At 41.1% G+C, this 24,803-nt stretch overlaps 1 protein-coding gene across 2 annotated transcripts; it reads right to left on the minus strand.

Moving 5' to 3' along the window:
• Window positions 1–8,254: 8,254 nt before the first annotated feature.
• On the minus strand, window positions 8,255–15,892 carry SULT1C4 (sulfotransferase family 1C member 4). Of its 2 annotated transcripts, none has more exons than XM_075425754.1 (8): window positions 15,755–15,892; window positions 14,613–14,790; window positions 12,848–12,985; window positions 11,464–11,561; window positions 11,012–11,138; window positions 9,709–9,803; window positions 9,319–9,499; window positions 8,255–9,159 (listed from the first exon to the last, which is right to left on the minus strand). In XM_075425754.1, exons 1-8 carry the CDS (start codon window positions 15,875–15,877, stop codon window positions 9,047–9,049), a joined length of 1,053 nt encoding a protein of 350 aa, XP_075281869.1. In that variant the 5' UTR covers window positions 15,878–15,892; the 3' UTR covers window positions 8,255–9,046. The 2 variants fall into 2 exon arrangements, with proteins under 2 accessions (XP_075281869.1, XP_009943823.2); XM_009945521.2 differs by lacking the exon at window positions 15,755–15,892 and adding an exon at window positions 15,263–15,369 and having other exon boundaries at window positions 8,456–9,159.
• Between the last annotated feature and the right edge of the window lie 8,911 nt (window positions 15,893–24,803).

The following is a 24,803-nucleotide window of genomic DNA, read 5'->3' on the forward strand; positions in this document are numbered from 1 at the left end:
AGAAGCTGCTTTTCCATTACTTCTATTATTATACTTTTCAGAAGCCCTGCAGGGCACTAAACAGATTAATTCCCACTTTCCCCATCCACTGTGGGAGACTCTGAGCTAGGTACCTACACTTGTGCTGCTGTGGTCTGACACAGGGGTTTCACACAACTTCAGGAAGAGCCTTTCTAGATGCAGTCCTTCCAGAACCATCCTGTGGCAAAAAACTTTTGACCCGAAACTGTGCCATACTTGACTGCTCTGTCCTTCCAGGTCAGCCTCCAGTAGTAGTTTGGGTTTTTTTTGCTGGGACTCAGGAAAAAAAGGAGGGTCTACCACTCATGGAAAAAAGGGCAGGCAGCTCAAGAGGAGTACAGGGACCTTGTTAGGTCGTGCAGAGAGGAAATTAGAAAGGCAAAAGCCCAGCTCAAACTCAGGTTGGCCACAGTTGTAAGGGACAACAAAAAATGTTTTTATAAATACATCAACAACAAAAAGAGGGCCAAGGAGAGTCTCCATCCCTTATTGGATGTGAAGGGGGATATTGCCAACAAGGATGAGGAAAAGGCTGAGGTACTTAATGCCTTCTTTGCCTCAGTTGTTAATAGTCAGACTGGTTATTCCCAGGGTAGTCAGCCCCCAGTGCTGAAGGATAGGGAAGGAGAGCAGAACAAACCTCCTGTAATCCAGAAGCAAGCAGTTCACGACCTGCTATGCCAGCTGGATGCTTACAAGTCCATGGGGCCAGGTGGGATCCACCCAAGAGTGTTGAGGGAACTGGAGGAGGAGGTGGCCAAGCCACTCTCCATCATCTATCAGCAGTCCTGGCTAACAGGGGAGGTCCCAGATGAGAGGAGGATCACTAATGTAACACCCATCTACGAGAAGGGCCAGAAGGAGGATCCTGGGAACTACAGGCCTGTCAGCCTGGCTTTGGTGCCGGGCAAGATTATGGGGCAATTCATCCTCAGTGCGCTCACCACGCATGTGAAGGACAACCAGGGAATCAGGCCCAGCCAGCATGGGTTCATGAAAGGCAGGTCCTGCTTGACCAACCTGATCTCCTTCTATGACCAGGTGACCCACCTAGTGGATGAGGGAAAGGCTGTGGATGTTGTCTACCTGGACTTTAGTAAGGCCTTTGACACTGTTCCCCACAGCATCCTCCTGGAGAAACTAGCTGCCCATGGTTTGGACGGGCATGCTCTTTGCTAAATAAAGAACTGGCTGAATGGCTGAGTGCAGAGTGTTGGTGAATGGAGTTAAATCCAGCTGGCAGCCAGTCACAAGTGGTGTTCCCTAGGGATCAGTTTTGGGACCGGTCTTGTTTAACGTATTTATCAATAATCTAGATGGCGGGATCAAGTGCTCCCTCAGTAAGTTTGCAGATGACACCAAGTTGGGCAGGAGTGTCAATCTGCTTGAGGGTAGGAAGGCTCTGCAGAGAGATCTGGACGGACTGGATCGATGGGCCGAGGCCAACTGTATGAAGTTCAACAAGGCCAAATGCCGGGTCCTGCACTTGGGTCACAACAACCCCGTGCAATGCTACAGGCTTGGGGAGGATTGGCTGGAAAGCTGCCTGGCAGAAGGACCTTGGGGTGTTGATCAACAGCCAGCTGAACATGAGCCAGCAGTGTGCCCAGGTGGCCAAGAAGGCCAACGGCATCCTGGCTTGTCTCAGGAATAGCGAGGCCAGCAGGAGTAGGGAGGTGACTGTGCCCCTGTACTCGGTACTGGTGAGGCTGAACCTGGAGTACTGTGTTCAGTTTTGGGCCCCTCACTACAAGGAGGACATTGAGGGACTGGAGCATGTCCAGAGAAGGGCAACGAGGCTGGTGAGGAGTCTAGAGAATAAGTCTCATGAGGAGCAGCTGAGGGAACCGGGGTTGTTTAGTCTGGAGAAGAGGAGGCTGAGGGGGGACCTTATTGCTCTCTACAGCTGCCTGAAAGGAGGTTGTAGTGAGATGGGTGCTGGTCTCTTCTCCCAACTCACTAGTGATAGGATGAGAGGCAATGGCCTCACGTTGTGTCAGGGGAAGTTTAGATTGGATATTAGGAAAAATTTATTCACTGAAAGAGTGGTCAGGCATTGGAACAAGCTGCCCAGTGAGGCTGTGGAATCACCATCCATGGAGGTGTTTAAAAAACGTGTAGATGTGGCACTTGAGGCTATGGTTTAGTACGCATGGTGGTGTTGGGCTGACGATTGGACTTGATAATCTTAGAGGTCTTTTCCAACCTATGATTCTATGATTCTGTGATTCTAGTTGGATATTTGGGGAGAATGCTGTAGGAAAGTTTACCTTCTCTTTTGGAAAACCCCTTAAAAAAACCATGTTTCACGTAAATTTTGTTCCTTCTGTCTATTCTTAGAAAACATGTATTATGATCCAACTCTTGGGTCATCTCATGACTTAGCCTATGAGGAAATTGATTTTGCAGATCATTCAAGGCAGACACACAAAGGGTTTTCAGATGTGTTTGTATTGAAGACCGTGAACTACCGGCTCACTCATCGCAGGTTTCCTGAAACGTATTCTGGCTAGGGACACTCGGCTCCCCCCGAGACCTCCCTGCTCCTCTGAGAGAGGTATTTGACAGAGACAGGCCAATCCTCCCTTCCCACCCCCCTCCATTTTGTGCAACAGAATTTAGGTATATTTTACAACTGAGATTGTCTTGGCAGTCTTTCATTCTGGTCCTGAAGTGCAACACCAATTGCAAAGCATCCTGGTTAGGGAATGGTAGAAGAATTTAAAAAGCTTCTAGAATAACTAGAAAAAAAAAGATGGAGGATTTTGACTGGTGACTGTTTCAGTTTGTTACAGTAAAGTATATAAAGCTCTATATTTTGTGGTAAAATATGTCAATTTGTACCTGCAATAGTCTTTTCCTAGACAGTTTATTAATTGTACATCTTGCCTATCCAGAAGGAGCCAGTAAGTTGATATATATTGCATACAGCTAATTTGAGACAAGATAAATGAGAAAACCAAGAATATTTTATATGCTTCATATATTCTATGATTTTATGATCTTTGTAAAAGATAATTAGTTCATCTTTTTAGATAGTATTGTTTATGTAAAACACGATTGCCAAGACGTTTATGAGATATCTTGGGGCAGAGCATAACGAACTTTAAATCCTGCTTTCGTTAAGAAGCCAAGTCCCACGGGGCTGTGATTAGCCCTTACATCAAGGCAGGGTGCAAATGGTTGTTCACTGTCACTGGAATTATTAGACCTGCAAGATTTTTTTGAAGAGCACAGAATGAGAAAATTACTGTAATTTTGCAGCTGAGGAATGTGTTTCCAGCATACAAGAGCTGATGCTTTAAATACTTGCCACTGGAAAATCTGCCTTTCGAACAGGTTCTGAAGATCACAAACCCTTTTGCTTGTAAACCATGCCGGGCCAGTCAGCATTCTTGCTTCGAGCTACTTTTATGGCTTTTATACATGCCAAATAAATATGAAGGAGCGCAGGGTATGAATTTACAGTGTGTTAACTGTTCTTCTTTGGAAACTTAAAGTATTCTCCCGGCCCCATGGAAATGAAGCATACATTCTTTGGTTGACTATGGCCATTTTGTTGGTTTGGGTTCAGGTTCAGTAGGTTCCCACTGGAGTGGAGTGGTAGAGGCTACGGGTACAGTGAAAAAGTTAAGAATGTGTAAAAGGGGAGGCTAATCTGAATGTTTATATGAATAAATTAGGTACAAGGGCAGTACAGTCCTTCGTATTTATCTCAGTACTACTTTGTGTGTGAAGGATTTGGTTAGATATTAAAAAAGAAATTGTATACGTAGTCCCTAGTTCTGGTCTTAAATTGCAATAGGAAACAGGTGAGAAGTTTGGTGTTCTATTACTCTTCTGCAAAGCCCACCAAGCCTGTTGAAAGATTAGCTTGAAACTGAAACAAGGAAACTAGCATTTTGTTTGAGCACTTAGGGTTGGGTCTGGCTATAAAACACTGTTCCATTGTTAACAGAGCATGAAAGCCCTTTTAACTGCGTAGAGAGATAGTAGCAAATACAGATGGGTGAAGGTTACTGGTACAATAACAAGTTACTGTGAATCAAGAGGCCCAATTTTAACAATTAAAAAAAAATTAGTTACCTGCATTTTTAGGTGCCTAACCTAAGACTCTACCTATATCTGTATTGCCTGTACCAGAGCAGGACCCACTGTGTCTTGCATTGGAGATAATCCTTCTGTCTCCATGGTTATGGTAGATGGCCGTAATTCAACTGTGAGCCTCACACAGTCCTAAAAGCAGTCTGAGCTCACACTGCTGATAAATGCCAGCTGCCCTTGCAGCAGGCCATGCCGAAGCCGTTCTGCAATATAATCCATGAGTAATTTTCCTCTTCACCATTAACCATGGCACACTGCTGCATGACAACATTCCCGATCCACCTACACAGTGCCTAAGTCTGTGCTAGGTCTGGAGTGTGGGCAGAGCCTTGCTATCCAGCCTATGCCCATGGCTTTAGGTCTGACAGCACAGTTTGGTTGCATCCTATGAGTGTAGAGGGCTTAACTTTCTCAGTGTGCCTCTAGGCTCATCTACAGTCTATGCTGAGACAGATCTTGCATCACCTGTCGAGGACATGAGGGAAATGGAAGCTTCAGTCTAGGCTTAAAATATAATGTTAATGCACCTTTGGAAAATTCCAGAATTAATAATTAACCTTGTTGTAAAGATAAGGCTTTTTATGAACATGTTGACATAAATCATTATAAAAAACACAGAACATATGTATTATAGGGTAGGATATCCATATCCTATATGGATAGGACAAATGAAATAAAAACTGCTTCCTGCCTGTGGTCTGTTTCCTAGGTGGAGAAACAGTGACTTTCAATCCAAGCATGATGCAGGTCATCTACAGTAATATTAGTGAAAGGAAAGCAGTGTCATCCTGTGTTTGAATGCTAGCTAAGAAGCTAGAACAGCTCCCTTCTCTGTCTCTTTCTTTAATTTTTTGAAGCTTGGTGCTTCTTCCATTGTTTTGTAAATGATCGCATTCCGTGTTAAAGTAAGATGGCTCCCCTTGTTGCTATCAACTGTCAAGCTAAGGGATGCTTTGGACTACTCTAGAATCAATACAGCAGTTCCTGTTGAAAAGTCTGTATCAAAGCAGGAAGTCATTCTCATGGGAGGATTTGTTTTGGTAGTTTTAATGCAGAGCTACAAAGCAGAACAATGTGAATGGTTAACGTGTATTAATCAACAATGATTTTCAAACATTTGTTAGAGGTGAATAACAAGGTTTCTTCACTATCAAAACTCTGCAGATATACTTTCTTATGAAAGAAGGGACAAGAAGCATTGAAGAAGTTGCTGTGGGATTACATTAGCTAAACTGACACAGGTCCTTTTTAAACAGACACAGAATAATTTGCATCTGTGTAGGAAGGTTAGTAAAATCATGCATATAGGTAACTGGGTGAAAATAAAGCATCAGTGTACATTCAGGGCTTATGTCTAATAGAGCTTTGAACAGAGCTCTGTCACCACAGCAGAGTCACTTGTTTGAACTAGAAGCTTGACAATAGTTTAAACTGATTTGAAAAAATTTCACTGAACAAGCACATTTCCTTCTGCAGATGCTCATTGATGTAAAGTATCTTAAGTAAAAATAAATTAAAACTCTTACCAACTAATGTTAGTAAACAGTCTCTGTATGACACATTGTTACATTATTAGTAAACAATCTCTGTATAACACATCATTTAAAGCTCTTCTGTACATAACAACTGGCAAACATAAAGATACATAAGTTAAAGGCACTCTAGATGTAGGCACCCTCCCGTCATCTACCCAGAAGCAGATGCACATCTCTGTTGACATACTGTCATAGTAGACACCAAACCACGGTAGTCTTCAGGCCCCTTGGGGGATGCCTACAGCCTGTTAACCCCTTTCCCAAACTTTCCTGCTAACTACAGATCCACTCATTTTCACTGGTAACAATTCACTGTTCCCTGTTGTTTTACACTGGTACAATTAATAACGTTTTGCAAATTATGACTGTATCCACAGGTTGATCTTTCTCAGCTGTGCTGGCTTGAGAGGGCATAAAAAGCAGAAACATCCCACTTTTATATCCCCCTGCCAGCTATATTTTGTCATAAAGGTTAACATTTCTGTCTTTGAATATATATAAGGATAATATCAATAAGATAAGAAAAAAATATTTTTATGTATTCACACACCCAGTGTTTATTTCCGCCCCCTCCTTTTTTGTTTAGGACTGTGCTCTGACCTGCATTACTTTTTATCTGTTTTTCAGAGCAGCTCAATTGCAGCTCGGCAAAGAGTTGCCTAAGGAAGTGAGAGCAAAGGTGACTTTCCCAATGTGATATGAGCCCCTTGTTGTACAGTGCCTCTATCCTTTCAGTGGCTGTGCAGCTGCCTTTCAGAGCAGGCTCCAGCCACCATCAGCATTTTGCACTTCTGATAGATTCAGAGATTTCAGAGGAGCAACAAATAGGTCGTCTATGCGACCTTTTGTATAGCACTGCTCATAAAATGTCACCAAGCTACTGACTTAAGCATGTTTTCCATTTGCTGATGGCTCTTATGACACTAAATGAGGATTAGATTGACTGAGCTGACTCATGTGGTTTCATGGAGTGACCCAAGAGAATGGAAATACGTCAGAGAGCTGGCAACGCCTTTTCCTCATAGTGGTGATATTAAGATAGCAAATCAAGTAAATCATAAATAAACCCCAAACAAATAGCAGAAAGCTCCTCAGGCTGATATTTAGCCATGCTGTGATGAGCAGCAGTGCCTCTGCCAGATGATTTTTTTCTCAGGTGGTCAATTTACTGAGATTTCCGTTATCTGTGGGCAGGAATCTCTGTTGACTTAAAGCTCTTCAAATGCCTACGTTTTGCATGAGTGTAGCAAACACGTGTTTCTAGTTCCAGTGTTTCCTGCATTTTTTGGTGAAACTTGATGGACCAGGAACTGACAGTGTAACTTCTACATTTAACAGGAAGCCTTTTGTTTGCTTCCAAACCTGGTGCAAGATATTGCTGCCCTTTAGAGAAATGCAACCATTTTAGATACATGGATTAAATCATTAGCCTGAAATGGACTGTGCATGTTGTCAGCTGCTCCTATTATTAAAGCCTAGGAACTCTCCACAGGCCAAAGAGAAAATACACACAGGAAACATTTTCTGTATTAAACTAGACTAAATGAGACTAAGAGAGTACTGTCCTCCAGCTGCTGTAGTTCATGTTGTTCTCCCTCTGACATTCAGAGTACAAACTCAGTTAAGCAGGAGATCTTTGGGGCCTTTTTTGTGTGCCAGGCTCAATGGTGGCACTTTAAAATCAAAAGTGGATTGGTAACAGTTGTCTATAATTAAATGAGCTACAAATCACTTGAATTAATTTCCCACAAGCTCAAAGCATGGCTATAGTGCTGGTACTAGTGCTAAAGCATAACTGGTCTTCATTTAACAATGTCAATTAAGCCCTGTTGCAACTAAGAGCCCTCATGCAATAATAGAATCATAAATCATAGGTTGGAAAAGACCTCTAAGATCGTCAAGTTCAACCGCCAACCCAACACTACCATGCCTACTAAACCATATCCTGAAGTGCCACATCTGCACTTTTTTTAAACACCTCCAGGGGTGGGGACTCAACCACCTCCCTGGGCAGCCTGTTCCGGTGCCTGACCACTCTTTCAATAAAGAAATTTTTCCTAATATCCAATCTAAACCTCCCCTGAAACAACTTGAGGCCATTGCCTCTTGTCTGTCACTGTTACCTGGGAGAAGAGACCAACACCTGCCTCACTACAACCTCCTTTCAGATAGATGTAGAGAGCAATAAGGTCTCCCCTCAGGCTCCTTTTCTCCAGACTAAACAATCCCAGTTCCCTCAGCTGCTCCTTATGAGACTTGTTCTCTAGACCCTCACCAGCCTCCTTGCCCTTCTCTGGACACGCTCCAGCACCCCAATGTCCTCCTTGTAGTGAGGGGCCCAAAACTGAACACAGTACTCCAGGTGTGGCTTCACCAGTGCCGAGTACAGGGGCACGATCACCTCCCTACTCCTGCTGGCCTCGCTATTCCTGAGACAAGCCAGGATGCCATTGGCCTTCTTGGCCACCTGGGCACACTGCTGACTCATGTTCAGCTGGCTGTCGACTAACATCCCAAGATTCTTTTGCACCAGGCAGGATGTTTGTATGTTTGATTAACAAGAGAAGAGTGAAGAAAAGGAGGAGGTAATGATGTGATGTGTCTGATGAACACTTTTACAATGGAGAAGAGTGAGACGGTACATGCAGCACTGACTTTTGACCTGCTTCCCACCAACTTTCAGAATTCTCCAAATGTTGCCAGAAGATTATGCTATCCATTTCAAAAGGTAACAGTGAGAAAAGCTTCTTCTCTTGATCCGCTAGGGACAGCTGGATCATAGATAAATGCCTCTATGTAGCCCTTTAGCAAGTTTTATTAAAGGAAGTAAGGGGTGTATGTTGTTTTTGGAAATGTTGCTTTCGTCTCAACTGTGTTTATGATGTCCAGCTTAAAACGAGTGAAAATGAAGATGATTCTACTTTGTACATTTCTGTTGCTCTGTTTATACTTGACACCTTTGAATTTGTTTATTGTTATTTGTTGATTAATGTTCATATGACATGTGAATAACCTATAATGCCCACATGTTGCACTTTTAACACCTTTTTTTCCTGTTGGTTCCTAATTTCTGTTAAGAGGTTGGTTTGAAAATGCCAGCGATGTTAACTGCAGTTCTACAATGACAAAAAATCAAGGCGTGTCTGAAATATTTTTGTTAATGCTGAAAGTTACTGTGGGAGGGATGAATGAGAAGTACGCAGTGGGATTGTTTTCTTCAGGCAGACCTAAACTTTCACATAATTTGGGCACTGTCATGATAATGAAAAATCAGTGGTGTGTGAGATATTGAAATCTTAGGGACACAGGCATTTTGTGAAGGAAAACCAAAATATATAAAATCGAAAAGGCTGAAGAGCACAGAGAATAATACCCATTGCTAGTAATCACAATTCCATGCGAAAAACAAGAGTGGTATCAGCCATTTTCTTCTTATAATCTTCATCAAATTTCTCATTCTGTGCCACTGTGAAATAGTTCTTCCAGTCCCCGACAACCCCTAAGAAGCAGCAAAGCAAAATAAGAAAAAAAGATCAATTTACCAGTGTTTCCTGAAGCCCATTAGCCATGACTCACTAGATACTTCACTTCGAGGCTTATTTCAAAACAGAAAGGTGGCCAGGAAGACAGAGTTGATGCCAATAACAAACCTCAGTACCTTTTCTCATGAAGGGGGAAACAGAGTGATCCATTACTTCCACAAAATCCTTAGTGTAGTTTGTCATAGGATTTTCCTTCATTATCTCAAACGAGGTGTTATCGAGTATCTTATTTAGAACCTCCTGATTCACATCCTTCTCCAGGAACTTCAGAATCTTCTGAATTTCTTGCTTTGGGTTCTGCAGAGAGAATAACATGGGATAAGACAGAGCCAGGAAAAGCAAAGAAAACAAACATAGTGTTAATGTCAATTGTGAGGGTGAGAAGATCAGGTTATTGGAAGATTTACTGATACAGCTGGCGTTATAATAGAAATCTGTTGATCATAAGTAATAACTACTGGACTTCCAGATTTCAGAGCTCTATAAACATATATTCAGCCTTTTACCTCCTTCATGTCTTCATAGAAGAGGTAGAGAATACGGTGATTATCTTTTGCCTTCCACCATCCTTTTACATGGTCGTACCAGGAACCCCAGAGCACTGAAAAAGGAGTAACATTAGCAGCAGCTATAAATGCCCACCCTGTCTTTAGGTATCTGTGGCACTCATGTTTCCCTCATAACCAGTGCCTGGGGCGTTTCCCATCTGGTTTTGAATGACTGTGGCCACAACTGCTGTTCTCTGTGCTTATCACAGCATTTGTGCTATTAATCCACCAGGTGTATGGATGCTCAGAGCAGGATTCATGTGTAACTTTAGAGGGCAACGAATGCAGATGCTTACCCCTGAGTGAAAAATCCAGGCTGCCTTTACGGTTGATGGGAGAAACAGACATTTCCAGAGTGATTCAGCTGATCCACTGGACAAGACCGGTCTTAATTGGCCCTGCTCTGAGCAGGGGTTTGGACCAGACAGACGCCAAAGGTCCCTTCCAACTTGCATTATTCTGTGATTCTAACTAGTTTAATATTTGCTGTGCTATCAATCAGAAGTGCCCATTTCTCTCCAGCAAGTATCAAGATGACTAGCTTGGACAGAGGTAGCTATGTTCTAGATGTCTGCACTGGGACAGATGGCTCCCAAGCTGTGCTGGTCAAACACAATACACAAGGTCTCCTGAGTCTCTCATGCTGGTCCAGACAGTGGTGTTTCTAGACCTACATGGTGGCAAAAATATTAAGGATCTATAGAAGCTTTACTGACCAGAATTGCTGAGTGTCATCCACCTGAGCAGGTTTTCTTGCTTGGGTATGAGCATCTCCTTTAGAAAGGAAGAATCAGCTTCTGGAGTTGCCTGTCTTTAGCTAGATAACTGGATTTGTTCAGATGCCTGACTGTAGACAGCTGAATTTAGCTAAAAAGACTCCCTCATCTCAATTTCACAGCACACATTTCTACACAAAATTAAACCTTGGTTTCTTGTATATTGTGTTAGAGCAAAACCAATTAAACCACTGTTACTTCCCAGCTGGCTTCATTTAACCTCAGAGAGAAGAGGTTAAGCCTGAAACTTGTCATATATATTTCCGAATGATAATAGAATACGGAGTAGCATATTTTTTTTTTTTTTCAAAATGGGAATGTAAAGATAGAATTAATCATTTAGGTACTAATAAACACCTGTGAATGAAGATAAATTACTACTGAAACACCTTCAATAGATGTCCTTCCATAGAGTGTCAGCACTGGATTTCAAACTGTGGCTGAAATGAACAAAATCTCTTATACAACTGGTTGCAGTTCATCACCTTTTCCGGTCATGAATTTCTCCATGAACTCCTCCCAGGTTCCTGGGTCAGGCATTGCTTTATTCATTCTGTGGAAATGATAGTATGACACCAGATTGTCTTTTGCATTTCTTGCCACATAGATTATCTTTGATGATACGAAAAGAGAGAGAGAGAGAGAAAAATTATCTTACACATGCTTATATAGATATGGAGCATCTCCTGGAGTTTTCTCTTGGAGCCTGATGACAGAGGCTTAAGAGATTTTGCTTTGAAGCTGCTATTTTCTGAAATCCAGCTCAGGTAACCTAGTCATGGCTTCTTTAGTTTTGCACAGGCTTTGCACTTTAGAAGGGAAAATATCTGGGGAGACCTTTAGGTTTCACAAAGATTCTGGAAACCATATTCAGTCCCAGTTTATATCACTTTCTTTGCAAGTGCAGTAGAATTGGGTCCTACCTCTTCAGCCTTACCTTACAGTTTTGTTCCCAGAAGGAGGGAGGCAACAGCTGCACAGGGAGATGAGTTTTTATTGTTCGTGGAAAAGGCATAGCTTCAGCTAACTCCAGGCCTGTGGGATATTTCATTATGAGATGTGACTTGTTCTATAAATTGCACTAGAACATCTTTGCTGTTCTCATATATGGGATTTTCACAGTGACTTTTCAGCAGTTCGCCTTGCAACGATCATTCATCTCCAAAGCAATTGCGTAGCAGTGCAACGTACACGACATTGCATAAGCACCTTCAGTGTTTCTAGAAAAAATTTTACGTATGTATTCAAGGAGGAAAGGGGGAGCACTGATTCGTATCTACTTCTTGCTTTCTTAGGACCATGTCTAACTCCTGCATTCCAAGGGATAATGATGATGAATACTAATTTATATTTATGCAATCAATGTTTTTCCTTCACAATATTTAGGGATCTCCTTTCACTTTGCAGGTAAGAAATCTTTGTTTCTTTTTCGGATACGAGAAGAATAGAGTGGCTGACTGGACTTTCTGGATAGCATGTGAAGGGAAGGTAGGAGAATGATGGACAGTGGATTTTGTGTAGCTTCGGATTTATGAGAATACTTGGGAATATCTGGTGATATGTGGAGATATGTTACCCTCTCCCCTTCTCCTTTTTAAACATCTATCATTATCTATATCTTTTTTTTCCTACTGTCCTCTGTCATCCCCTATCATTTTTTTTGTTTCTGTGTCAACATAGTCTATCTTAGAAGAGAAAAAGTAGCACTTCTGATATAGAGTTAGTCAAGCTTTTTAGCTTCAAATGTGAAGAGAGTCTGGCTTAAAGATTTGTGTGGAATGGGAGCCCTTGCTGGGGGAAGACTCTTGGAGCAAACTTTTTGCAGAACAGTCAGGCCTGCTGGTTACCTGAATGCCCCATAGCTTGTTTAGATGACTAGACCCTAGAATTTAACAGCAGTTGCTCAAAACAGTAGCAAAACCACTGAAAACATTACCCACCTTTTGGGAACACATCCGCAACTTAGGCTTCTCTTCCATACAGTCCCCAGTCAGAGAATGGGATTCACTTGCCCCCACGTTGCTATTTTATGCATATCTGCCACTGTGGATATTGTGCAGTATCCCACACAGCTTTCAGATGCCACTCCAGAACAGCACGGTCTTCAGTAGCTCCGGAGTCACATCTGCCAGCCTTGCATCGACTTGAGTAGCACCAGATGTTTATGTTAAAGCAACTGAACTGATCCCTAATACCCAACATGGTACATAGCTCAGTGACAAAGCAAGTGGGACCTTTCCCAGGAAACCTGTGGCATCAGCAGCGGGTGCTTGTTTTGTTTCATTTTGTCAAAAATACAAACCTATTTGTATAATACTCACCTGAGTAACTCAGAGTTGGAGATGCTTCCATAGACCACTCAAGGAAAGGATGGCGTTTGTAAGTAGTGGCACGTCTACACTTCTCAACATCTCCATTTTGTTGAATCATATCCACTATCTCCTGTGTCCATGTGGTACCTGAAAATGTCAGTGTTTAGATGTTTCTCTCAGGGATAGCCAAGAGTCTCTCTGCTAGGGAACTGAAAGCCAGAAGGATGGACACCATATTAAAGGAGGAAGGAACAGCACAGAAGATGATGGACAAAGTGGAAACAGAGGGTAAAGGAGGAAAAATACATAATTAGGAATACAAAGGTAGTTCTCAAAGCACAGTTTCAGGGATTCCATTTTATACAGGCTTCTGCTAACAGAAATAGCTTCCACCCCAATGCTAGTAATGAAAAAAGCTCTGGGATAAACTCACTATTATTTGGGGATTGTATTATTTGCAGGGAGGAATGAAACTCCCTCCTCTCAATTTTCATACCCATCAAAACTTTGTGTATTTCAACATCTGTTTTCATCCTGAGTTTGAATGAAAAAATGAAATATCCGAACTTTGAGTAAAAATTTCATACAGTTTGAAAATATAAAAAAATTGCAGTATTTTCAGCGTTCCCTTTTGAAATGCTTTAATCAAGGTCAGTACAACATTTCATCTGCCTGAGCTACTGCAGCATCTTGTGAGAGTTACAGTATTGTGTCTTTCATGTGCCTCTTTTCCCTTGTAGCCGTGATCACTGGGTTAACCACATCTCCTCCTAGATACGGTGGCAGGGCAGATAGAGAACAGACTAAGGGAGAGCCTGGAAAGCAATTTGGGCAGGAAATTCAGCCCTTCTGAAGGTACTTGAATTATGCATCTCTGGGAGATAAAACATAATGTCAAACAGACTCCTAACTGTATTTCTTTTGAGTTCGATGGCTGAGAGTTTTTAATCCAGGCAGGATAAAATAACGTGGTTTAGCTTTCAGTATACAGGAAATAAATTAAAAGCTCTCAGATTTTACAAAAAGAATGTGGGGGATTTTTTGTAATATTTTTTTTTCCCCTACTGAAAAAAATACTTAAGAATTCTTACTAATTCAAGTAATTGGTTTTTAATGATTATCAAATGTTCCTGAATCTGTTCCTGAATCCCCTAAACTGTACATGTTATTATTCATCCAGGATTAATATTTGTGCTTGTTTTTCATTGTTTTCCTGTCTAGTAAGTATAAAGGGTCTGATCAAGAGGAGAAATAGTAATGAGCTAAGCAGCCCATTGCTGAATAAAATTCCAGATAGGTAATATTAATGGTGGGTATTTTATTTTATTGGCTGAAATTAGTAAGTGAAATTGGTAATTTCCTTAAAATAGTTAACCCATTTCCAGAAATCAGGACTTGTTTACACACCAAGTCATTCCCCAAATACATAACACAATCCATCGTTGTTAGTCAGTTTCTATTATTTCTTAGTAGTAATGACTTCTTACCAGGCTTTGTTAAATCATTGCCTATTGGTGGAAAACTTTTATTGTTTCCATTAATATACATGTATATAATCTAAATCAAAGGAAACATTTAAGTATAGGTAATCAGACTTTGACAATTTGAACTTCAATAACAATAAATGGTTGTTACTTCTGCCAAAGAAGTCAGAACTTACTAGTCACAGCTGATAGAGCTTCATGTCTTTAAAATGTGTCTTGTTTGGGATTAAACAAGTGTCAGTCACAATAGAAAAACAAACTTTTCTATTCTGTTTTCTACCCACACCAACCTGCTTTTGCATAGGCTGCGATGAGCAGATCGTCAGGTCTGGCTTTGAACTTCCGCACTGGGTCCCACATGCTGCATATTGTTTTTGTGAAGGGAATACCTTCCACTTCACCTACCTCAGCTTGGGTCACTGTGTATTTCAGACTCAAATCCTCCATTCTAGCTGGGGCTGTTGAGCACTGCATGAAAAAAGGCAGGCTTAGAATTAACATGGTTGCTCTGAAAACAAATCTAAATTTACTCATCCATGCTCGAGGTCTCTTTTGTTGTCTGAATTCCATGTCCTTTGATCTTTTTGGCTGTGATTTGGCCTATCTGGATCCACATATAGGCTCCTTAAATCTGTATCTAAGTTTCAGAAATGCTTGCTATGTTGCTGTTGGTGGTTCTCAGCATCTCTAAAAATCACTCTGTGTACTCAGATACAAAAAGAGAAAGAAGCGCCATTATTCCCACCTTTAATCATTTTACCAAAACATATTTATGTAAAATTTTGACTGTAAGTACGTGGCATTTGTAAAGCAAGAAAAAGTAATCAGAGGTGTGATTCAGAAAGAGACAGAGCATAATGTCTCCCACTGAAGTCAGCATACAGGACCCAATCCTTCGTAAAGAAAATAAACCGAAACACCCTTTGGGCATCATACTCACAAAAATGTTTGCAGAACTTCTCTGTGTTCCGTTCCTGGAGCTTTTCACTCTTAGAGCTCTTTGCAGTATATTGAAATTTGTTGCAGATAAATAACCTGAACTAGATAGATAATTAACTAAGTGTTGTTGGACTTTAAATATCTGAATCGATCCAGCTAAGTCTACTACCTGTTGTACAATTTTGAGCAACTAGTTATTGATTTCTGGATTTCTTTCTAGGAGGCCCCTTCTTAGTCATAAACTTCAGAGTCTGGTCAGAGGAAAGTTCTGCTTAAGGGGAGGCTACAGAAATCATCTCAATTAAAAATACCAGCCAGAAAAGAGAAAACACATTTCAGTCCCAACAGCAAACATTTCCAAAATATTTCCTTTTATTTTTCTTGTTTACTCATACCCGATTTCACACAGATTCAGTTGAGCAGAGCGAGATGTTGGGTTGGTGGCTGGGCAGTGACATAACAAATTTAAAAAAAGAAGGAAAAAGAAACTTGCCAGAGAATTTTTCCTGCTTGAATGTCTTCGGTCCTCAGCTGTATTGATGACTGTGCACCAACTTGGATCTTCAGGCAGAAGCAGGATGAAAGCTTGAGTGGAGTTTCTGTTCCACCTATGCATGTGAGGAGAGCAAAGGAGGAGGTGTACAGCAGCAGGAGCCAACAGCTGAACAGTTTTTCTGGCTCAGTTTGTGAACTCCTTTTTAATCCTGTGAAGGAAAAATACCTTGAATTCTCATCTAAAGTATGATTCTTGACTGACACCAACATCAAATGTCGGTCAGTAGCTTCAGCAAGATTATTTTAACTTGTCTCTGTAATTGTCAATAGTCTTGGAATAATTTATTTTCTTCCTTATATGTAATATAAGTTTGAAAATAGTTTATTGTTTGTTAATACCTATGATCAACGAGAATGAATGAATTAAAAGTCACTTGGTTCCATTTTCACCATGTACTGCACCATGCTCATTGAATAGATGTCTAAGGGTCTGTTTCATTGCTGGGGCCAGCCATTTATGTTTTATAGCACTATTGTGACAGATTAATTTCTTAAGTAGCTTGGCATTTCAGGGTTAGGAATCGCTACATGTTTGGCAATGTTCTTTTAGAAGATGTAATTCCCTGCCTATCTTTAAGGCTATATGAGATACTGGGAGAGATAATGACATAGAATCATAGGTTGGAAAAGACCTCTAAGATCATCAAGTCCAACCATCCACCCAAAACCACCATGCCTAATAAACCATATCCGTTCCATATCTACACGTTTTTTAAACACCTCCAGGGATGGTGACTCCACCACTTCCCTGGGCAACCTGTTCCAATGTCTGACCACTCTTATAATAAAGAAATTTTTTCCGATATCTAATCTAAACCTCCCCTGATGCAACTTGAAGCCATTGCCTGTCATCCTATCATTAGTGAGCTGGGAGGAGAGACCAACCCCTGCCTCACTACAATCTCCTTTCAGGTAAGTGTAGAGAGCAATAAGGTCCCCCCACAGCCTCCTCTGCTCCAGACTAAACAGGCCCAGTTCCCTCAGTCACTCATCATGAGACTTATTCTCTAGACCCCTCACCAGCCTCGTTGCCCTTCTCTGGGTCATGCTCCAGACTAACCACAAACAGCATAGTAACGTTGGCTGCCAAAACTATGCCAATGCCACTTTTGTATCTGGCTCCCAGCTGTTCCAGTCATCCTGAAATGTTTGATTCCATCAGGAAAAACTGTTCTTGGGCAAAAGGTATGTCACTGCAGTTGAATTCAAGCAAGTTTGAATGGATTGTGTTCATAAAGGAAATTTATTTCGAAACAGCATTTCTATCAGGCATTGCTTCTGTCTTCTGTTGAAGGCACACAAACACTGTAAGTAGTCAAGGTCCTTTTTGGCCATCCTTTGTATGGTCTGGCAACATTTGTATCTAAAATAGCTTTATGTTAAGTCATTTTTTAAAAGGCATTTCATATATCCTAATCAAAAGAGGATGCGGCCATCCTTGCTGTAATCCTACCCTCATATGGAGGGCTAGTCATCATGACCAGTGGAGCCTAGAAAGTGATTCAGCTGACCCAATGTGCGCTGACTTGCCCTGCAGAGTCCATGAACTGTCCATACAGTCCATGAACTGTATGGATTAGCTGTCCATTGACTGTAGGGGGAGCACAGATATCTAGCTTGCAAAGACTTATATTTTAAGGCACAGGTGGGAAGTGCGGATGTTCTGCTGCAGGGTGAGGAGTGAAGTGAGAGTGAGCTGATGCAGGGCTCTTCTGGATCTCTGTAAGAAAGGCCTGAAAACAAGTGGCTTAATAAAACAGCTGTTCTGATAAGGCAGAGTAAGAGGAGGAATACAGATAGCGAGTAAATATTACGTCCCTTCAGATGCTGGGAACCTTGCATTTATGCAGCATCAGATGGAGCCCGGGTAGATTTTTCCCAGGGTGTGCTGAGCAGGTCCTGTCTGTGAGGAGAAGGTCCTCCTTTTCGGCCATTCAAGCTATGATATCATTTTCTTGCAAGAAAAACACTGTTCACGAAGGGTGTTCATGGGAGAAGCTGTTGTTGCCCTTTTAGACAAAGGTAAGGCCAGGCAGGAGGCATGATCACTGGTACCATGTGCGAGCTGCCTGCAGGCTCCGGTTACAGAGAGCTGGCTGAGTCTATCATGCAGCCAAGCACAGGACAGGCTCTGCAGCTGACTGAGCAGTGCAGCACAGCACAGGCTGTGCCTGCTTGGGTTAACTGTGGTGTGGATCTCTGCTTGAGGTATGGTGGTCTCCGGGTCAGGATCGCCATTGTCCACCCCTTGATCCACACACAGGTGATGGCTTTCCTTACAAAACTTACAGCACGGAGGTGATGGGTCCCCTCTGAGGGGCTGTGGGGGTTAGTGAATTGGTTCACCGTTCCCTGACTTCAGGAGAAGTTTCCAAATAATTGGGATGCAAACCAAGAAACCAAGAGGACTGCTTGATTGGCTTTAAGCCAACCAATTGATCTTTTTCTGGTTCTGACACGGGGTTTTTCTTCTGAAGGCTGGTGACACCAGAACTAACAAATGACACAGAACAGGCAGAGAGTATATGGTTAAGGTATAATATTTCTGTTTCAGTTAGTGTTTTTTTTAACAGGACCATTACTTTCAAATTCTGTCATGGGAGGATTTGTCATTTTCCTCTCTGTGTTAAGCCCCTGCTGAATCTGTTTGTCCTTCTCACACCGGCACCGGGCAGTTCATTTTCTGGTTTGAAATGGTATTCCTCCCCCTTTCACTTACACAACCATCCTGATAATGCAGTAATCCCCAAACCACATCAGCTGGTGTGCCTGAACAAAGAAAAACCCCAGAGCTGCTTATCGAATGGCTGTCTTTTATTGCAGCTGTGAATCTGAGGAGCCTGTGAACGGTACACTGTGCCAGATAAGCTGGAGTGAGGTCAAAACCCACTGCCTGCAGCTTTAAAACTGCTTTCAAAGTAGGCAACGGGTGATGGATTTCTCCTGTTGTGAAATACGGAGATGAGAGGTGAACCGGTCAGCCCAGGGACTGGGTTTCTGAGCTGGGGTCATGGTTTACTAGGCCACTGTAAAAAAAGGACCAGGCACTGTCTGCAAAGACCTTCCTCCAGGTTTCCCTTGGCAGGTGTTTCCTCATGTAAAACACACTGGGTTTATTTTATTTTATTTTATTTTATTTTATTTTATTTTATTTTATTTTATTTTATTTTATTTTATTTTATTTTATTTTATTTATTTTAATGTTTTATTTTAGCTTGGCTGAAAACACTTAGATCTTTAGCTGAAATAGAAAGCTACAGGCCACTCAACAGAAATAATAATGGGAAGAGACTGCTGGGTGCTCTGAGCATGGAGACAAGTGACTGCGAATCAGGAATATGTTTACCTGTCCTTGGAGGTATCCTGGCTGTATAGCACTGGGAGTTGAGGTAGTTAGGTTTCACAGGCACTAGGTTTTGTGAAATCTGCATCTGATCAGCAAAGGAAGTACAAAGGGAGAGCAGAGGTACCTTCATCTTAATTTTGTCTTCATCTCGCATCTTTAAATCTACACATGGTAAGCCAACAAATTTTCATAATTGTCTGCGACTCTCTCATTTAGTTCCATGTAAAATTCTCTTTTTGACACACAGCAGTTTATAACAGCGACAGAAAGGCTCAGGAATATTGTTGCACAAGGCCGCCAGTTTGCTGGGGTGGCTGCTCAGAGCGCTGGCCACTGGCCTGGGCTGGGCTAGACTGCCTGCTCTTCTGGTCCACGTCAGCATGCAGCTTCCTTTTGGCACAGTGTCACCAGAGTCGTTTTGGGGATAATGGCATGTTTGCACTATTTACTTACATACTTTTATTCAGTGGCGTAGATATATCACTGTTTCCTCTAATTTTTCCTTTGCGTGGACTGAAAAAAAGAAGCGTGTGTCCTGGAGACCCTCGGGTATTGGGTGGATTCAGGACCCCATTAGTACATGCTGCTGCTGTGCTTCAGGGCTATCCATACCCGCACCATGCTGCCCTTGACATTAATAGGACTACTTGTACGAGCAGACATATTCAAATGTTACTGACTGGAACATCTGAAGGGAGTTAAGCAAAGATAAACAGCACTACAGTGGAGTCAAAACCAGAAGAAAGCAGGTGAATAAAGACATAGTTTTCTTCTGTTAGCCCTCCAGATTCTGGAGTTGGGTCTATGTTGCTTTTTGCTGTTCTTCAAGTAAGATCTCCTTTAAAAGGTATTCTTTCACTTCTATTAAATCAGATATTCTTTGACTCCTATTAGGTTTTCTAGGGTAAAAAAAAATGCAAAGAAATTATCTAAGAAATAAAATATGTTTCCAATTACTATCTGAAGCTTCTAATTTTTTTTAAATCATTAGTAGAGCATTTCTTATTATAGATAATTCTGTGATGAGATTGCTGACAAGTGGTTCTGTTTTATTAACTAATGGAAAGCTCTAACATTTTTATATTAGCTCTTTTTACTCCCTTTGCAATGAGTGTTTCAGGGATCGTTTCTATACCGAGAAAGAACATTTGAAAGAATGCAGGTAACTCAAAAACTCAATGAATGTATTACATCAGGTTTTAAAAACATCTGACAGAAATGTGTTTTGCACAAGAAATCTGTCTCAGGCTAGTGGACATGAATAATACTCAATTTAAAGGCAGAGAAGACTGCTTTTGTTCTAGTTTTTATGTTGGATTTGAGTATTTTTGCATTTAAAATTTAATCAAGAATCACAGCAGGGCTTTCAAATCATGTTAGAAAAAGTGTGTTTTCCTGTTATTTAAGCAGGATCAGACTTGAAGTGGGAGGATGGCTACAAATCCTACGTCAGTATCAAGCACTACAGTATGGTTTTAAGTCTGAGTGTCAGCAAATTTTTGCCTATATTTAGCTGTCAATATGATCTATATGTCTTATAAATTAAAATCTTTATTAAAATCTATAGCTTATACATTTGAGTTAAAGAATTTTTTTCCTTGTTATGCTTAGCATTTGTATTACATTTCTCTAAAACTCTAGTCTCCATCTGCTGGACAAAACAGTCTTTATTCCAAAAGATGTTAAAGTCTTTTAAATTTAACATTACATTTGACAGGTATTGAAATCTTTATATATTAACCTGTATTCCTCTTTCAGAAAAATGCATACTCTGGAGAAATGAAAGAGCACTCTGGACATGCCAAGCTTTCATTTTCAGGCTTATTGAATTTTAAAGCTGGTTGTCTGCATTCATCTCATGGTGACTGAATTGAACTGACCTATCAGTCTGTGAGCAAACTTAGGCCATGAAAGCTTTTGGCATTGTGGGATGGATCTAGAGTTAATCACAAATATGTCCTGTCATAGACTCTGGGCTGTCAACAAACCATATGTTGTCGAGATCAATCCTGCAGGTACGTGTAAAATAAGAACAGTACTACCAGTCTTGTGATGGTTATTTAATGAATGTCTGGGTTGCAGCCAGATACAGCTGAGATAATCATCACAGATATATTTAGGTAATAGGAAAAAAAAAATACCAAGGGAAGTGTTAAATGTAAACATGGAATGAAAAGTCCTAAGGCTTTAATTCAGCAACACATTTAAGCACAATACTTAAGTTCAGTCCCTATCAGTAAAGCACTTATGTTCCATTACCACCACACTCCAGAAATTTCTTTAAGTATCCTCTCTCCAGCACAGTTTCCTGGTAGAGGAAGTATTGGAGCCCACAGTTCGTATAACTCTGACCAGCTCCGCATGTGTTAGGGTCACAGTCATATTAATATACAGTCTTGTTATTATGGGCATGCATAGTCAGGTGGTAAAGTTTAATTGGACTCCTGCAGCTTTTTCAAAAACTTTTCCCAAGAAAATATGCATATGAAATGCTGCAGTGTCACTCTTTGTCAGTGGCACTACATGCTTTTGGTATAGTTTCTGGAAATTAGTTTGTAGAAATAAAAGGTCAGATATTCACTACGCAGAATAACACGTTCCCACTTGTAAATGAGATTTGGTTTAGAGCCACAGGGGGAAAACAGAAACTTGTAATAAACAGCTACAGAGTTTGGTGACCTTTATATATAAGAAATAATGGAAGTTATTTACAAAGATTACTTAGCATGTTAATACATGATTCACTGTTGTCTGCAGACTCCACTTTGCTAGCAAGCTTGGTGTGGACAGTGTTAATGCAGGCAGCATTGCTCGATATAGACGGGGTAGAAGCTGTTCACGTTCTCAAGCCTAAACTTAAACAGAGATGTAGCAAAGTCTACATTAGAGAACTTGTGAGCACTGCTTAGTTGTAGGAGCCTGACACAGCTGCATCCTTCTTTCTTCTCCAAGGAAGCCCCAGAATTTGTGCCAGGTGCTGTGGGGGACTGGTGTGCCAAGACCTCAGTTCGTGCTCTGGTGGGCAACCAGAGGTGGAGAGAGATGCTGCCCAAAAGCAAAGGTAACCGAACAGCCTATGGATTGCGGGCAAAGGGTGTGTGTCCAGGCTTCCAGGCAGCAGACGTGCATGGTCCTTTTGCTTGGAGAAGTGCTAAGTGGAAAAGCAATTTGTTTTCTCCACCCTTTCCTATCAACCTGCCCTGCAACTGCCAAACTACAGTAGGAAAGAAATAGTTTTTAAAATATGCACTCCAAAAAATAATGTAAGTCTTCCATGACTCTCTGTTGATTCCTTTGTATCAACAGATGAATCTTGTTCTTAAAACTGGATCCAGGATTCTCGTTCCCCTAAACAGAAGAAGTTGTCATGTATTACATTTATGGATCCAAATACAAGCTTCATGCCACAGTAATAGTGGGGGTTCTTCTAGCGACTGTCTCAATGAACTGATGTGAAAATATTTCCATCCAAGCCAAACATCTGCTTTGTAGCACAGCTTCTTGTGAACACCTCTACTTGCACGAAGTTATTCAACAGGCTATTTGCGTGATCGCTTTATTGAGCCATCTTTCTGGATGTAAGCAAACCTTCTTTGAAGGGGACTTTGTGAACCGACGTAATTTTATATCTGTCCTCTTTGACTGGCATTTCTTTCTGAGGCCTTACTTTGACCATTTATTGAGTGTTTGTATCACAGCAGCAGAACAAACCAGCCTGCAAGCCAGGGAAAACGTATTTGCTCTTAAACCCCTGTATACACCTATATCCCATTTATAATCATTTACACAGGATGTGATTGAGACGAAATAGCTTCACTGCTTTGGATTCACTACTGTCATACGGATCCCTTGGGGCTACTGGCAACTGCAGCCTCCCTCTGAGGCTGTATGAAACTGGAAAGCTGAGTCAGAGCAAAACACAATCAGGCTTGCACAATTATTTTTACAGTCATTTCATGAGAAGAAACATGCACTTCTTCATTACAGCTGAAGACTGGAGATTGAAGATTTAATTCATAGCTCTACTGGTGGTATAGCAGGATGCTCAAGTGCTACCCTGTGCTGCTTTAGGCACTAAAACATCTTGACCTTTCATCTGGGACCATTAAATGGAGTTTTGCATAAGAGGCACATCTGCTGTTCAAGCTGAGACCTCGTTGCATGAAGACTGCCATTCCCAGTTCAGAAGACATTTGCTTACCCAACCAAATTATAACTCCATTTTCTTTTATACAAACATCTGTTTGGAGACAGGAAAACCTCTCTGGATGTGAAGTGTCAGAAAGCAGCTTCAGAAATTTTCATGCAGCGTTGAACTTGTGATTATTAGCCAAATTCCTCTCTGAAATTCTGCAAGCCCAGCAATAGTACTTCTTCAGTCTAGTGCTGCTTGGTTTTGGGAAATCCTTATATAACTATTTCATAACTTAAAGAAAGGAATCCAGATGCTACAAACGAGCAAAACATACATGCTACCGTTTTTTCAGTACAATAGGCTCATGTGTCACAGTTCTTATTAGGGAGTGGAAAGAACATTGTATGTGAAACACCTGAGCAATAAGAAACTCCTGCTAATAAGGCTTATAAAATTTTCTCTTGGCAGTGGCTGTCTTTACGCATGGTTGTAAAAAGACCTTACTCAGTTAAACACAGTGCAGTGAGGGAAAGCAAAGCTGTAAAAATTTTTAGTAGATATTCTTGTGAGTATAAAAATTAAATTATTACCACCAACATTTTATCAGGAACATTCACTAACAGCATAAAATATGATACTCTTCAGAAATAAGGAAGTCTATGTGTTTCACTTGCCTGTGCGTTCTGATGTGGGAAGCCAGCTTTAATTTACAACAGTGGATCCGTAATGGTAGACATTTTGAAGGGATCTTATGTGTTTATTTTGAAAAGTATGTTCACATTTTCAATCACAAAGACATTCTGAGTGGCTGAAAATTCCCAGAGCTTGGGTTGAAACGAATGAAATCTGCATCCCTTCCCAGCCCTATAAGAAAAGAGCCTTTTAACAGCTGGACAGGGACCAGGATGATGTTACCTGCTGTTAGCACAGCTGGAGTCCAGGCACCTCACTGTCCTACTCGAGCTTGCCTGTTGTGATGTTAGTGGAACTGATGCAAGTGGGAATATTTAAGTGAGAAATTTGTGCTCTCCTTTTTAAAACATAATTTTAGATTTTCTCATCTTATTGATAAATGTGCTCAGAGTTTAGTGAATGTGTTTCTGCTCTCATATGGGCACTTTTCTGGGGACCATGCTGTTCACATCAACAGAATTGCTGTTATAGTATATAACTAGGAGGAGAGGAGTTGATGTAGGATTCATAAAGTCCATTGATGTTGTCATGTATTTTTCTTCCCGTATGCCAACAAATCAGTTAACTCACTTCCTTCAGGCAGCTGGCATGAAAACAAAGAGCAGCGTCCACATTTTGTGAAGAATTAACACTGTTCTGAAATGAATGGCTCATGTTTCAGTGTCACACGGCAAGCTGGGTGCTATGCTGTTCCTTGTGGCAGGTTTAAAGGAGAAGAAGCTCTCATGCTTTAAGACATAACTTTTGGGCTTAAAATGTCTATATATCTCAAGATACAACAGCAACAAAACCAAATCCCGGGGCTTGGATTTG

Source organism: Opisthocomus hoazin, chromosome 1, assembly GCF_030867145.1.
Source record: "Opisthocomus hoazin isolate bOpiHoa1 chromosome 1, bOpiHoa1.hap1, whole genome shotgun sequence".
NCBI classification, from domain to species: domain Eukaryota; kingdom Metazoa; phylum Chordata; class Aves; order Opisthocomiformes; family Opisthocomidae; genus Opisthocomus; species Opisthocomus hoazin.